The sequence below is a fragment of the Trifolium pratense genome, linkage group LG7 (assembly GCF_020283565.1).
Source record: "Trifolium pratense cultivar HEN17-A07 linkage group LG7, ARS_RC_1.1, whole genome shotgun sequence".
Taxonomy (NCBI): domain Eukaryota; kingdom Viridiplantae; phylum Streptophyta; class Magnoliopsida; order Fabales; family Fabaceae; genus Trifolium; species Trifolium pratense.
Genome location: NC_060065.1, coordinates 13746608 through 13763749, shown reverse-complemented (window position 1 = coordinate 13763749; position 17142 = coordinate 13746608). Strand labels below are relative to the sequence as shown.

Below are 17142 nucleotides of genomic sequence, written 5' to 3'. Positions count from 1 at the left end.
CTTTAATTTTTAGTTTTAAACTTCTATGTCGATTTTGATTCCATTTGAAAATGGAATCAAAGGAAGGTAGATGTTAATATAAAAAGAAAATATGAAAGCTTGGGATGAGAGGGCAGTGGTTAGATATACCAACTTAGTTGAGATGTCTACTCAATCTTTGATGTCTATATGTTCTTATCTTATCTATAAAAAATGAGAGTTTCTATGGTACAGTCCCTTTTTGGACTGTTTTGGTGCAGTCTATTTTTTTGACCAATAGAATTCAATTTAATTCTCACATTAGCCGAGTTTTTTTTTTTTAATAAACTTTTGTTTATTGCATATGAGTCCTCCATCAAAATCTAACACTACAAGAAAACAAGCAAATAGCTACAAGAAAATTGGGCAAGTGCTATTGAACCGCCGCCGCTGTTTGTACATCCTCGATGGTTTTAATTTTAATTCCCCCTTTTTTCTCTAATTGGATTCACGCTTTACCCTATTCAATCAAAGAAATCCTTAATTTTCTGCCACAAACCCAATATCAATTGGCGGATAGAAATGGATTTTATCCTCCTCTTCAATTTGCATGTTTCAAATCTTGGATTTTGTTACAAGGGAGAACAGAAATGGAAAAATGGGTTTAAGGTTTCAGCAAAAGTGGAATTGGGTGTGGACTGTGGAGGGTTTAAAAAGAACAACGAGCAATGTTGTTCCGTTGGAAGGAGGAACTTTGGGTTTGGATGTGGTTTCAGAAGGAGATTTAATGGTGAAGGGTTTTAAAGGGTTGAGGAACACGAAGCTTGTTTGCATGGTTGGTCCTGCTTGTAGTTCATTCGAGGATTTAGAGAAGTTGACATTGGGAGGAATGAATGTTGCAAGGCTTAATATGTGTCATGGTACTAGAGAATGACACCGTGATGTTATTAGGAAGATTAAGAAGTTGAATGAGGAAAAGGTTTTTTTTGTGTTTCTGTAATTTACTATCACAATTAAAATTAAAAATAATTTAAATATTGAGGTAATGTTGTAACTTTTATTATATTAGAGATTTAGTTGAAATATTAAAGATACATGGTAAGTATCATATAATTCAAAGTTAGTCAACACTGCATTCTGATTGGCCATAATAGGAATGTATCAAAACACTTCATATAAAGAATGTACCATCGAATTTACCGTAAAAAATTAGGAAAGAAAGTTGACCTCATCTCATATTAGGAAAGAAGTTGAATGAAAATTTTGATGAGGTGGATCATGGAGTGGGGTGGGGGGTGTGTGATAGCACAAAAATATGTATATTATTTAGTAGTACTTTATTTAAATAAATTTTGATTTTTGGTCAAGTTTCTAGTACTTAATGCATGAATAAGTGAAAGTGTACAATTTGTGCAAGTTATGATGACTTATTGACCTAAGGAATTAGTTTACCTGAAGAAGAATTAAAAGTTAGAAGAAATTACACAAAAAAAAGCAAAAATGGAAGAAAATCAACTATGAAGCCATCATGTCACAATGGGATGCATCATACCATGATGAGAAACAATATTTAAAGCAAATCTTCAGTTGGAATTGTGTCACGATGGGAATTTTATGAAGGATCATGCCACGATAGGTCAATTGTGGTACGAAGGGACGTGTTGCTGAACACGAATTTTCCTATAAATAGAGGTTCAAGCCACCATATTTTCACACACTGAAATTGGGAGAGCTCAATAAAGCAAGAGTCACTTGAATACTCAAGGAAGGCAAGAATTAATTGACTAGTAACATAGCTTTTAAATTTCACTATGTGATAATAACATTGAACTCGAGTAAGTTGGGGAGATTAAGTTGTTTTTGGAGTGATCCTTGGTTAAAGGGGGAATCATTGAGTGAAAAGTTTCTTAGATTAGTGTGTCTACCGGTGGATTTAGGAGTGATTGTGTGAGAAATGTGTAGAAGGGGTTGATATATACAAGGATGATGATGAAATTGGAGGATATCTTTATTTGCTTGGGAAGAAGAACTATTACGTGTTTGCTGCGCATTACTCGATAATGTTTTTTTGTAGTCTGATGTATCTGACAGATGGATTTGGAGAGGCGTTAATTACAAAATCCCTTCTTAAGTTTAATTTTTTTTTATAGATAGACGAAATGACAAAACCATTATAAAATTACACACACAAGTGGAGGAATCAAGGTTTGAACTCCGGTCATGTGGCGTTCGACCTAACAACTTCAACATTTTTTGTCAGTTGAGTTATGACTTGTGAACTTCTTTAAGTTTGATGTTTTAATGATAACAAACTACAAATGCTTTTACTCGAGTCCCTTAACCATTTGATCATTGGTTCGATCTCTGGCCGGTGCGTATGCAGAAGCATTTGTTGGGAGAAGTCAACCCCTTAAATGGATCTCAGTTACCTTGAGAGGTTTAGTCTCTGCAGTTGCGCGCAGATGATACATTTGGTTTACAAAAAAAACATAGATTTAGTTATTTGGCTCTTAAAAAAAAAATTCAACCACATTTTTTGGTGTAAACCGGGTATCCTCTGCGCGCAACTGCAGAGACTAATCCCTCGAGCCTTGTGGGACCCAAATAGGTGACAAACTCTCCCTAAATTTTTTAACACTGCATGCCCAAACCAGAGATCGTAATACTCATAATTAAATACATTATTTACATACTCATCATAATTAAATACAAAAAAAAATACTCATAATTAATTTACATACGTATATTATAAGGACACTACCAAAATTAAACTTTTTTATGTTTTTTTTCTTCTAGTAGTCTAGTGGCTAAAAATTTCATCGTAAAATTGAATAAATAGAGTGTGTGAGATTCGAACCCGGACTCCTGTATTATAATGCAATATCCATACCAACTGTGTTAAGCTAACGAGAACTTTTATATTGTAAAATAAATCTTAAAAGAACCCACTTGGGTTGGGTTGGTGGTATTGTCTTGAGACATGAGAGTGTACTCCTCCTTAAGGTTTCATGTTTGATTCTCTCTGATACCAAATTGGGTGGGTTAATTTAGATTCTTGAAAAAAATTTTTTTTTGCATTCATTTGATTTATTTAAAGAGATATAGACCCCAAATATTTAAAGAGGTATATAATATAAGGCTTAATTAGTCTATCGGTCTTTTAAAGACATTTTAGGGTCTGATTGGTTCGGGGTTTTTGGAGGGGAGGTGAGGGGAGGGGAGGTAATATTTTAATTTTTTTGTGTTTGGTTCAATTTTTAGGAGGGGATATGAGGGGAGGGGAGGTGAGCAAAATCCCTCCTAAACTCAATTTTTGCTTCCCCCCAAATTGGGGGGATTTGGAGGGGAGGGGAGGTGAGCTCTTTTAATATTTATTACATTCACCAAATTATCCTCGATACAATTTTAAAATTCCAAAATTACCCTTATTACCATTTTTATTATTAGTTTTTGTTGTCTGTACTCTGTATTGCCTATACTTCTTGTCTACCTCTTTTTGTTTGTGTGGTGCCGTCGCTGCTCCTTGTCTACCTCTTTATTAATCAAGTATGTATCAGTTTATTTTGTATGATTACTTGCGTTTATATATATATGTATCATGTTTTCCTGCACATACATATATATATACATATATATTATGTGCCATTGCTTTTCGTGTTTTCCTGTACATTTTTTAACAAAGTGTTTTCCTGTACATATGTTAATATCTACGTGCATACTTAATTTGTTTACTATTCTTAATTTGTGTTTTGGAATATACACATATGAATATACATATGTATACTATTCTTTTTCTTGAACTCAATTCTTTGTACACTACACTCATATGCAGAACATTTTTCCGTAGCAGTGGTGCTGATGCTTCTTGTATATGAAATTTTATATGTAGTTTAAATGTTAATTTTTTTTATAGAGTATTGATAGTTTGTTAAACTATTATATGTAAAATTTATTTTTTTTAAAATATTTTATTGAATTAGATGGATCATCAAGAACGTGAAATTGCTATTAATAGATGGTTTGATTTGCGCCGAAGAGCTGTAGCTCAACTTATGTGTGCAATTGTTTATTGTTATGTTCGGATGTCTGGTAAGAGAAAATTAAGTTATAGTATGAGCTCTGAGAGAGAAAGGGTGCGTGAAGAAATAATGTATCGAATTAGTAACTGTGAAACTAGTAGAAATCTATTGAGAATGAGCCCTCAAACTTTTTTAAGGCTATGTGATATGCTAGAAAGAGAGGGGGTTTTACAGGCTACACGATGGTCAAGCGTGGAAGAACAAGTTGCAAAAACAATTTTTTTTTCTTTGAAAAGTATGTGTTATTTGTTTTGATGTAATAATAAAGAAATATTAGTTTTAAAAATATGAGTGTTATAAGATTTTAAGGGTAAAAAAGTAAATTGTTTTTAAAATACCTCCCCTCCCCTTGTGAGCCAAACATATATTTAATTAAAATACCTCACCTCCCCTCCTCTCCCCTCTTTTGAACCAAACACATATGTAATTAAAAAATTTCCCTCCCCTCCCCTCTATAAAAATACCTCACCTCCCCTCCCCCTATTTTGAACCAAACAGACCCTTAGGTTTTACAATGGTCCCTTAAAGAAAAAATGTCCGGATTGGTCCCTTAAAGAAAAAAAGGTCTGGATTGGTCCCTTAAAGATATATATTTTTGCCATATTGGTCCTTTCCGTTAAATTTTAACTCCAAATATAAAAAAAAATTTAAATGGTTAAAATTTTAAAAATTAATAAGGTTTTTGGTAGACCACTTACACTTAATGACATCCACAATTCAGTCTAGTAAAACTAAGGTTTTTTGTAAAAAATTGATGGAAATGACCAATTGAGAAACAAATGTGTCTTTAAGGGACCAATCCTGATCTTTTTTTCTTTAAGGGACCATTGTAAAACCTAAAATATCTTTAAGGACCAAAAGACTAATTAAGCCATAATATAATTATAATTAATTAATTAATAATAATAATTGAAATCCAATCAATAATTAGACCATGGCTCAACAAAAAATCAATAATTAGACCAAGCACTGTACCAAAAATAATAATCGAAACGGCTGTTTGGGCAAGAGACACACAGTAGCAAGAGTGAAAACGGTGCGTTTAATTTGGCGAATTAAGAAATTGGGTTTGTTTAGTGTAAAGCGAAGAGAGTGAAAGAGTGAGTTCTCAAGATTCAGATCGAGATTGAAGTGATTTGGTTGGTACTTCCTACTATAGCAGCACCAATCAACTCCACTTCTTACAACAACAAATAATAATAATTCAATTCTCTTTCCTTCTTCAATTCATCATCATCATCATCATCATCATCATCATCATCATCATCAGGTATTTTCCAATTATAGATCCCTCAACTAACTCATAAACCCTAGCCACTAACAATTTCAATTTTTTTCAGGTTTCAAATATGAATTTCTTGATGCGTTCTACGACACATGTAGATAGAGATAATAATAATAATAATAAACCTTCGTCGGTTTCAGAATCTCGTCTTGATTCGCTTCCTCCACCTTCTGCGCCACTTACAGGCTCTCATTCTTTGGAGAGTTTCTTGTCGGATGATCCGTATGCTAAGTTTGGGACAAGAGTTGAACACTTTGAAGGAGATATTGATACTGAAAATGATTTGAAAAATGATTTGGCTAAGCATTTCGATGTTTCTCAAGAACAAGGATGGATTGCTATTCCTTTTAGTATGTCTTTTACATTTTACTAAACCCATTCTGTGTATCGGTTGTATAATATAATTAGTTGTTAGAATTAGAACATGTGATATGTTATCTGTGTTATGTTTTGATGTGCTACATTCTAAAAATAGGACACATTTTGCATTGTGGTGAATTTTTTTGTTCATTTTAGTTATATAATAATATTACAAAGATGGAACCAAATGATTTCAAGATGTTTGTTACCGCTTTGTTCGGTTTGTCCGCTGAACAATACCGAGGGTTGATATGTTCGAGGGAGACTACATATTACCAATGATTTCTATTTTGTATTTGTGTTTTAACTTTTAGAGGGCTTTGGATTCTTTGCAGTCATGCATTCTCAGAGTTGGTTATCGGCTGTTAGATTAAGATCAGACTAGATCTAATTTAAAATTGATTTGGTGAAGTCAGTATACAATCTGTTTGATGTTCATGTAACAGTCAAGATTCCTTGATTGCGTGATTTTGTGCTTTCCCTGACTGCAAGGAATCTGGGTCTGTTTTAGAGATAGAACTTTGAGCATTCTAATTATGGTGGAACTATGGACGACTGAGCAAAACTGTGTGATTCAGTTATGTCTGTTTGTCAAATTATGAGCACAAGACAATTTTGGTTGGCATTCATTTTAGAGTGGTATTGTTTAGAATTTGAAGTTAGGGGAATACTTTTTATTATCTTTGCTTTTAGATTGTCTATTCTGCTTTCCGTAACTTGATATATCTGGTTCCAATTTTTTTTAATAGAAGAACTTCCTGAAGATTGGAATCACGTGTCAGATATCCAGTCACTGCATCCTCTTGACCGTTCCTTTCTCTTTCCTGGTAAGATTCTTTCCTTCTTTGGAGCACAAGTCTCGGTGTTCAAATATGTTATTTGGTCTGCCAGCTTGTTCAAAAAGTTACGTGGAACTAATTTTACACCTATAATTCAGGTGAGCAAGTTCATATTGTGGCATGCTTGTCTGCATGTAAGCAGGATACAGAGATTATCACTCCCTTTAAAGTTGCTGCCGTGATGAGTAAGAATACAATAGGTCACAGCATTAACAAAGAAAATGGGAACATCAATAATTCAGTAGCTGGGGAAGAGCAACTTAGTCCTAGTGGTCAAGATCAGAACAAGGAAAACCTTCCAAAGGAAAAGAATGATCATCCAACAGATGTTGCTTCTGGTGAATCCCTTCTAAGGATGGAAGATCACAGAAGACAAACTGCATCGTTGTTGGAAAAATTCAAGAGTTCGCACTTTTTTGTGAGGATTTGTGAGTCTGATGAGCCACTTTGGTCTAAACACGGTTCTTCAGAAAAGTCCAACTCCTCTAAAACAAATGGCCAAAAGATCTCAACAATTGAAGTGAAAGAAACCGCAAAACACGAGTCTTCTATTAGTGCAGTTATTGATAGAGCAAATTTTGATGCAACTATTTCTGGTGGAGTGGCTAGAAATTCTGTGAAGTGTTTTGCCCTACCTAATGGAGATATAGTGGTACGTATCATAGAATGTTGATAATATGATTAAGCATTTTCTTCAGCTGAAACTTTTGTAATTCTTTAAGTTCCACTGTCAGTCGGGGCATTGTTTTTCGTTTCAATTTGGATTGATTACAAGTTTTCCTCCTGTTCCCTTTTGATCATTGAAATTTTTCATTTTCATAACATGCACACATACTAGCTTGGCCATCTTTTACTTACAATACAATATACAATCATTTGTAATTTTTAGATGCTTTCTTTATGTGTGTGCATGCACTATGCCTCATGTATATTAAGCTAGAAATAGCTTTTAGATGCAAAACATGGAATCCTGTTCATTTGTTCATCCTGATTGTAAAACCCGTAGATGAGGTTGTGCTATAAGTTCTTGCAAACTCAACTCTGTTGTTTGTAACTGTATTAACAACATTTACAATCTTTATATTTCTCAAGGGAATTTGGATCAAACAATTTCTATATGGTACTTGGGCTGTTAGGGAGTATATTAACCTAGGTAACTATTATGATTAATTATTAATGAAATTTCTAGAACATATGTTGTGTTGGGAAATTGTTGCATTAATCAAGTTGGTCTCTTCTCTTCAGTGTACACTAGCATTTGTTAAATTTTGAATGTATTTTATGGGCATTTTCTATGTTTCTTTAATACTTTGTAAGATCTTTGTGAAGTATTCCTATGAAACTCATGTGGATCAAGAAATGCATTTTTTTGTATTCAATACACAAAATGCTCCTAATTATGCCTGGATAATCTCATTTTCTCAGATTACTGATCTGATTCTATTTTCCTGTTTGGAAGGATCCAGGTTCTTTTACAGGTGAATGTTGGTGTTAATTTTCTTAGAGACCCTTGTATAGAAATTCTTCAATATGAAAAATATGAAGGGAAAATATTGTCTTCTGAGAACCAGGACAATTCACTTTACACAAACCAGGATCCATGTGGAGACCTATTGAAATGGATACTTCCATTAGATAACATCCTTCCCACTGCGTCTCGCCCGTTAGCTCCTCTTTTGTCTACAAACTCTGGAAGTGGTAACACCTCTCAGAGGTCTAATTCTACATCCTCATCTGGCCCTCAGATATTCTCTTTTGGCAGCCATTTCAGAAGTTATTCCATGTCATCAATGCCCCAAAATACTAGTGTGCCGCCTGCTGTTCCTTTGAAAGCAGCTAGTTCTAAGCCAAATTTTGACATTGATGATTGGGACCAGATCTCATCCCAGAAGTTTTTAAGGAAAAAAAATGGGGCTGAAGAACTTTTATCTTTTCGAGGTGTTTCATTGGAGCGAGAAAGATTTTCTGTTTGTTGTGGGTTGCAAGGTATCCATACCCCAGGAAGAAGGTGGAGAAGGAAACTTGAAATAATACAACCTGTAGAGATTCATTCTTTTGCTGCTGACTGCAATTCAGAGGATCTTCTGTGCGTTCAAATAAAGGTTTGAACTTTCATACTTTTTTTGGGCGGTGGGCGAGTGGCCGTTTATACTGTCAATTGTTGCCAGCTTTTTTTCATTAATATTTTATAAGTTGTTCTTCAGAATGTTGCTCCTGCACATGCTCCGGATATTGTCATATATATAGATGCCATTACAATTATATTTGAAGAAGCTACAAAAAGCGGACCACCGTCATCATTACCATTTGCATGTATTGAAGCTGGAAATGACCATTCGTTACCAAATTTAGCCCTCAGGTTGTTATTCTTTTTATGTTTCTTAATGTTGTTTGTATTGTTCCTTATCTGTATCATGCTGTACACCGTACGTTATTCAGTTATATATATTTCATTTGCTGAGTGTTGCTTAACCATGCAAAAGAGGGGAAAATTGTTTTAAGATGATGCCACATAATTTATCCCTATGCCCTCCTGCAAATTTGGGAGAATTTTTTTTTTTATCATTCAACAAAGTAAGGGACAGCTGTCCAGTTCTTCTAATTTATATGAATCATTTCCCCTCTTCTCTAGGAAAAGTTGTTCCTTATATCTTATCCTTTTACCCCTATCCAAACATTAGGTTACTAAAAAAGCTTTGCAAACTTTGCTCTGCTGTTATTGTCCAAGGCTTTAGGTTGAAAGATGTAGGGATAGGGTTATGCAATGCAAGAATAATTTTAAAAATATATATGAACTGTGGATTGAAATTTTTAAGGTCATTTGTTGGACATATATCATTTAATGTAATTTAGGCCTTTTCTGAAAGCAAGTATCTGGCTTTGAGTGAGTTTTTGTGTTTAGAACAAAATTTTGTGAAACACTTTTTTATTCAGTAAAATAAACATGGAAAATTAAAACAAAATGGTATAATTTTTTATAAGTTAATAAAAGAGGAAGAATGTAGGTATGAATGGTATGAATAGGAATTGGGTTTTTGTTTTTGAAAGCTATTGGCGGCTAAAGCGCTTTTGTAACCAAAATTACAAAGATATATTTTATTAGAATGAATTGTATGCTGCTTGTCAGGCATTAGGATAAGGACAAACTTAGTTCAGCCTATAGTATTTAGACTCATGGAACTAGCTAAGTTAAAGATAATGCACACAATAGGTCATGAATTTATTAGAATGTATTTTCCCATTTATCTAATTTGATTAATTAGTTCTTTACAGAACAGCTACAATACTCTAATAAGAGCTGTAACTTGCAATATCTTGGTTCAGTTGGTGTACCTATTGTACCATATGTATAATCCTTTGTATGAACAGGTTGATATACACGATCAAGGTTTAAGTGGTGTGGGGTGTTAAGATAGGAGGGTAAAATTTAGTGGAGTAAGTAGTTGGGAAAGTTAGTTAGAGGAAACTCAATTAGAGAAATAGGGAAAAATAGAAAGGATTCATTCTGAGAATTTGAAGGAGAAATCCTTGAAGGAGGATTATTTCCTCTAATTTGCAGATTTCATTCGGTAATAAAAATAATAGATTTATACTTGGTATTTTTTTCTTCGTATTCTTCAATTCATAGTCATGGGTCCATAACATGGGGTCAACCAGGTCTTAATATCCTCTGTTTATGTAAAATGCTGCTGGATAGGCAAGAATCTATACTTCGCTAGTGCTCTGCTGCAGCCTTTGATGTGCATGAAATATGTGCTCAAATGTTTATAAGTTGTAATTTAGTTTTCTTTATGCTACATGTTGCACTTGTGAATTACTTGTTAATATGAAGTATATAACAAGGCATGAAATATAACAACAACCAAGCCTAGCAATCTCATACAATATCGTAATGTTCTATGATGAATCATATCTCTATCAAACTATTAACCTACAAGTCTTTCTTGATAGTTTATCCAAAAAAAAAAATTTGTTAATGATCATCTAGCGATTATAATGAGAGGGTTGTGTAGGGAATTAAACACGAATTATGGGCCAATGTAAAACTTAGTTGAATCTCTGACATAATATGGCATAAACTAATCCCACAAAAATGCCTTGGAGAATGCCATATTTATATTTGTTTATGGACCGAAGAATTATTTTCCATCCATAGTTGGTGAAGAAGTTATGTTTCACGAACACACAGATATGTATTGTGGGTTTGGATCAATCTGATTAGCTGTTAGGAAAGGAAGAGAATAATTAGTAAATTGGTTAAATTCAGTATTTGGTGTATGTAGTTAGCTCTAGTATTCTTCATCTTATTAGAAGTTTCTCATTACAGGAAAGGTGAGGAGCACTCTTTTATCCTTAAACCTGCAACTTCTGTGTCGAACAATCTAAAGGTGCTGGAGGAAAGCCCTCGCCTATCAAATTTGCAATCTGGAAGCTCGGCATCAAAATTAAGTGTTTCTTCCAATAATAGTCTTGACAGAAGTAAGATTTCTTCTATCGATGATCAGTATGCAGTTATGGTGTCATGTCGATGCAATTATACAAGTAAGGCTTTTGTCTCCTTGATTTGTTCTGTTATACCAGTACAACGAATATTAAGGTGTTAACTAGTGGTCTTTCCCTTGGTTTTTTCTTAATAAAGCGTCAAAATTGTTCTTCAAACAACCAACCAGTTGGCGTCCACGTACATCGAGGGATATTATGATTTCCGTTGCATCTGAGATGTCTGGAGAATCTCCAGGACCTTATGAAAGAAATTCCCAACTTGCCGTGCAGGTTTGTTTAAATTTTTAGGCTAAATTGCACTTTTGGCCCCCTAAGTTTCAGAAACTTGCAATTTTGGCCCCTTATGTTTCAAAATAGCACTTTTGACCCCCTAAATTTCAAAAAGTTGTGATTTTGACCCCTTATGTTTTAAAATAGCATTTTTGGCCCCCTAAGTTTCAGAAAGTTGCAATTTTGACCCCCTATGTTTCAAAATAGCACTTTTGACCCCCTATCTTTACCCTTTTTGCAAAAAGTCAATTTTGACCAAGTCAAAGTTGATGTGGCATAATAATATATAAACCTGTTAAGCATAAACTGCAGAGGCAAAATAACATAATTAAAATGACATAACAAGTCAAACTTATTACATATAAGAAATTACATTCAAAATAGAAGTTCAAGACACTTTTCTAAATCAAAATGACATAACAAATCAAGTCATTACATATAAGAAGTCATTACATAATCAAAATAACATAATCAAAATGACATAATAAAAAGCACGAAGGGTTTCCAATTTCCATTGTTTCCTATTTTTGGATTTGGGATTAGGGTTTTTTTTTTACGTATAGTGAGAAATCCTTTTGAATAAACGTCACGAAGGATTAGGTTAATTATTTAGGATTTGAGATTATATATGTGTTAGTGAAAAAATAAATTTAATGCACGTGACTTGTTCCTTTTATTTTTTTATTCTTAGTTTTTTTAATTATAAGATGACAAAAAAATGCTGACGTGGCAGCTGAGTCACTTAAGTGACTTGCCACATCAACTTTGACTCGATCAAAATTGACCTTTTGCAAAAGGGGTAAAGATAGGGGGTCAAAAGTGCTATTTTGAAACATAGGTGGCCAAAATCGCAACTACTGAAACTTAGGGGGGCCAAAATTGCTATTTTGAAACATAGGGGGACAAAATCGCAACTTTCTGAAACTTAAGGGGCTAGAAGTGCTATTTTGAAACATAAGGGGCCAAAATTGCAAGTTTCTGAAACTTAAGGGGCCAAAAGTGCAATTTAACCAAATTTTTACTATCTTGAGTTGGGATCTTGCATTAATGCTCATATTTAGCTTGCTATGATCTTTCTCCTAGCAAAATTACAATTAGATTAACCTAACTGCTGCTTCTTTGTCAGGTTTTGACTCTTCAAGCTTCGAATTTGACATCTGAGGATCTAACTTTGACAGTGCTTGCTCCAGCATCTTTTATTTCACCCCCTTCAGTGGTCTCACTGAGTTCACCAGCCACTCCAATGAGTCCTTTTATTGGTTTCACAGAATTTTTGGGAAGAATAAATGATGATGGTAAACCTCAAACAGTTTCTACAAATGATGATGTCATCCCTAGCTCTGGCCTTAGTTGTACACATCTCTGGCTCCAGAGTAGAGTTCCACTGGGGTAATATATCATGTCTTGTTTTTATTTCTTTGGTTTTGTTTAAACTAACACTGATCAATGATCAATTTAAAACCATGTATTCTCCACATCAGATGTATCCCATCTCAATCCACAGCCACCATTAAGCTTGAGCTACTCCCGTTGACTGATGGCACAATCACACTTGACTCTTTGCAAATTGATGTCAAAGAAAAAGGTATGAATCACTACACATTTGGATGATATTTTTTCTTGTTAGGAAAATATATGTTTGGTAAATTGTACCCAGTGTGGTGCTGGTCTCTCTGCATTTATGCAGTGCAATATATTATAGTGAACATAAATACCCTTTTCATACTAATCACATCGCATGCATAGAAAACTCAATTCTCAACACTCCCCCCAAAGTTGGTCCCAATCTGTAACAGTTACCCTACCCTAGTCCAAATTGAGTGCCTTGGTGAAGAGGTTGCAACTTGCAAGTGTTCTCTTGTTCTAACACGATACGTACAAGCCCTTCTGAATTTTTTTCATGAATTAAGTGGCAATATTCCTCGGTTACATTCTTGTAGTCAATTCTCATTTAGTATGACATCCAGCCACACCTGTATCAAAATAAATTACTTTCTTTTGCCCATTTTTTTAAAGAGCACCGAGACGTTTTTACAGATATCTCGAGATATGTAAAAACTGCATCCTAATCTTTGAGGGGATGACATGAATTAACTGATGATACTTGTTGGGTAGAAAATGTTTGGACATTTAAGTTAGATAGTTCAGTTTGCCAATACCATATAAGCTCATGGGAGTTTCTGGATCAGATAGTAATTCACTATCATCTAGAGTGTATTTAACTTCTGGAACCATCAAAACATCAGAAGGTTTTATCCCCACATGCTAACCTCAGAAGGACATCGAGAAAATTTCCCATTTACTTCTAAATTTCTAATCAAATACTTAAAATTGAAAGTACCTACGCCCTTGGTCTAAAATCTGGTTCTCCGCATGCTAACCTCAGCGGCTATCATGGATCTATGAATGATTCTCTTGGATTTTTTGGAAGGGAAATATAGATGGACTAAGAATGCCAATAAAAGACATACATGTTAACTTAAATAGTCTTTTGTTGCACCAATGCAAGTATAACCTTTATAACAGTGGTGCAATAACAGGGGGCTAATTGCATTTCTCAAATTTGAAAGACTAAATTGATCAACCCTTATAATTTGAAGGACTAAAATGCTTGTTTACTCCACCCTATTATATGATATGGTCTTGTATTGGTTTCCACCAGCTGTGATATTTCTGTGCTAAACGCCATTTGGGTCCATTTTGTATTGTTATTTATTCTGCGTTGGACTAGTAATTATTTCCAGTTATCCACAGGGATTAATTTAGCTATTTACATGTGCAAACTGCAAATCATATGTCCTTTCTCTCTCTATATATATAATAATATCACTCAAATATTTTTACCATGTTTGGTTTATTGTACATTATGGTTTTAAACAGGTCTTACTTACATCCCTGAGCGCTCACTAAAGATAAATGCAACTTCTAGCATTTCTAAAGGGATTATTTAATGTATACAAGCTGGTTGCATTTCATTAAACATGTTATCTGGCGCTGTAGAAGAAAAATGGAATGAATTGTTTGCATGGATTTTAGAATTGCTCTTGCAACTTGCTCCCAGTGGCACAAAGGTATCTTCCCTTACTAGAGCATTATGATGGAGTTGGCGTGTCGAATTATTTAGAAATAGAGCTTAACTTTTGTATTGTAAACCACGAGGTTAAGAATAGATGATTGTTACATACCCCTTTGAGGGGAAGAGTGTAATCTTTTATAGATACATCGATTTTTTGTGAAGATGTACGTATAAGACTTCAGATTTAGGTAATGAATGAATGGCTTCTGGATCCTGGCGTTGGCACCTGCTATTTAGTGTCTTTCTGTTGACATCAATGGAAGGAAAGCATTGTAATCATGGATTTTTTTATTGACAATTTTTTATGACTTTTTATTGACTCATTAATTAATACACGTGAATGGTGGGATTTAAGTAATTTGCCTCTAGCTTTTTTAAATTGGCAAGGACACGCAGTCACATATGATTGGTTATTTTATGGGTGATATAATATTTGAACATGGCAACCAAATCTGGCTTTTGTGCAATGGAAACATCAAACATGGTTCACTCCAACATATTTTGACTAGCTGGTTTCTCTTCCCGCCCCCATGTTTCACCCCTCTGGCGTGCAAAAAAAAATCGGTTTCTAAAAACCTAAGTTTTTTTTTAGTGTAAATTTTAAAGTAAAAGAAATTTTGGTTTTTAGGAATCGAATTTTTTTGCGCGCTAGAGCGGCCTAAAAGAAACATGGGGACCTAGAATATGCTCTTACAAAATGCAAGGTTTTCTTTACCGGGTGTTTCTTTTTGCGCCTCCAGCTTTATTGCGCACTTCTTGAAATTCCAAAAATACCTCTCGCAAAATAACTAGCAAGTGTTAAAGGTGGCGAAAATTTGAAAAAACACAGTTCGTTACTTAAGTAGCAAACTTTATAAAATCTAATATTTTTGTCCCCCTCACCTTTTCTTCACACCCTATGAGAATATTTTTATAAGGTTCGCTAATTAAAGTGCGTACTTGTGTTTTTTTTTTTTCTTCCAAATGTTCACCCCTTCAACACTCATAGGTTATGTTGTGAGGGGGTATATTTGGAATATCAGGTGGCGTGCGAGAAAGCTAAGGGATGCGAAAAGAAATACTCTTTCTTTAGTAGATCAGTAATGGGTCTGATCTTTTCCTGAATCAGTCTAAAGTGTGAATTCTATAGTATTAGAATTTTTCGTGCAATTTTAAATTAAAATTGCACCTATGAAACATAGACATATTCTGGATTAGAGGTATCTTTGGTGTCACACATGTGTCGGTGTCTGACACCAACATTTATAATTATGTTAAATTATATTATTTTTTAAAACTATTATGTGTCGATGTATCAGACATTCTGTTGTGTTCGTGCTTCATAAATTTTAACTCATTAACTATTTAAAGAGAAGAGATTTAGATTTCGATCTTCTGCCGCAACTTTTCTAAATCTCTCTCACATCATTTTTCAATCTCTTTTAATTAATTTCAATCCAAATCACCTCATTTCCCTCATCTTCTCTCTTCTTTCATTGGAGGGATGTGGGAGCGAATCCAAACCCGAGAGAGACATAGGATCAAAAGCATATATGCGTCTTCATCATAACTAAGAACATATGTGACAGAATTAATGAAATAATGGAACATGATTAAGAACATATTTTTTTCTTTTTGTGACCAAATTAAGAAAATATTTTCAAGTTTAAATAACAAACCATATTAGTGAATATAACATGAATGTCTTTAATATTCAATTGTTTTGAGTAGAGGTGGATTCGGTCATATCAATGGAGATAGTAATTATAATCATTTGCACATAAGTCAAGTTTAACATTATTATAAATGAAAAAACATTTCTTTTACTCTATATTTAACAGCTCCTCATAAAATTTAAGCTGGCTCTGATTAAATAAAAAAAAAAAAAAAACTGGCTCAGCCACTTGCTTAGAGCATGAATGAATATCGGTATTCTTTCCACTGTTCTTTAACTGTGTGTTGTCAGAATTTTGCTACTTTCATTGCTCCCGAAGTAAATACGTCTCTTACTGCAACAACGCTCTTAAAGTGTGTGGACATGGGTTTTATTTTTTTTGTAACAACTAAACACTTGCTTTTTGGTTAGTTTTTGTGGGGTCTAGTGGGATCTATTTGAGAGTTTTTATAAGACCATGTACAATAGTTTGACATACTCAATACCATTTTTTCACTTTTCAACACTCCACATTATTTTTTCTTTTTTTCACCTAATCATTCAATACACATTCAATTTTTATCCTCTCCAATGGTTTTTTTCATTCAACACTCTACCCCACCACTTTCTCTACCCCACCACTTTTATTTCATATTCTTATTTAAATTTAAATTTTTGTTTTTATGATTACATAAAATTACAATTATCGATTAAAATTAAATTAAAATAATTAACACTTAACGATTTATTTTTTAGTTTTTTGTAATGAAAACAAAATTTATTTAAATAATTTATACAATACAAATTAGGGTAAATAGTGTTATACCCCCCTGCAAAATAGGCGAGTTTTGCGTTACCCCTGCAAAATATTTTTTTGAGATTACCCCCCTGCAATGTCAAGATTCCTTGCGTTACCCCCCTGGCTCAACAAGTGGGCATATGACATGGAAGAATCTTGACGTGGCATGACACGTGGAAATTAATTTATTTTTTATTTATTTTTAATTGCCAACTCATTAATTAATGTGGGTTTTTAATTATAAAAATGAAGAAAAAAAAACTTAAAAGTTGTTATATTTTTATGAACTTATTTAAAAGAAAGTTTTGTTTTTTTTGACTAAAAGATTTTTTTTTTTGAC

At 33.7% G+C, this 17142-nt stretch overlaps 1 protein-coding gene across 2 annotated transcripts; it reads left to right on the top strand.

Annotated features, from left to right (window-relative positions):
* The first annotated feature begins 4989 nt into the window (after positions 1-4989).
* LOC123895500 lies at positions 4990-14583 on the top strand. Of its 2 annotated transcripts, none has more exons than XM_045945867.1 (11): positions 4990-5307; positions 5378-5672; positions 6432-6509; positions 6620-7173; positions 7988-8623; positions 8726-8880; positions 10849-11063; positions 11161-11294; positions 12421-12683; positions 12776-12879; positions 14175-14583. In XM_045945867.1, the coding sequence occupies exons 2-11, from the start codon at positions 5387-5389 to the stop codon at positions 14243-14245; spliced, it is 2496 nt and encodes an 831-aa protein (XP_045801823.1). In that variant the 5' UTR covers positions 4990-5307; positions 5378-5386; the 3' UTR covers positions 14246-14583. The 2 variants fall into 2 exon arrangements, with proteins under 2 accessions (XP_045801823.1, XP_045801824.1); XM_045945868.1 differs by having other exon boundaries at positions 5025-5294; positions 5374-5672.
* The last annotated feature ends 2559 nt before the right edge of the window (positions 14584-17142 follow it).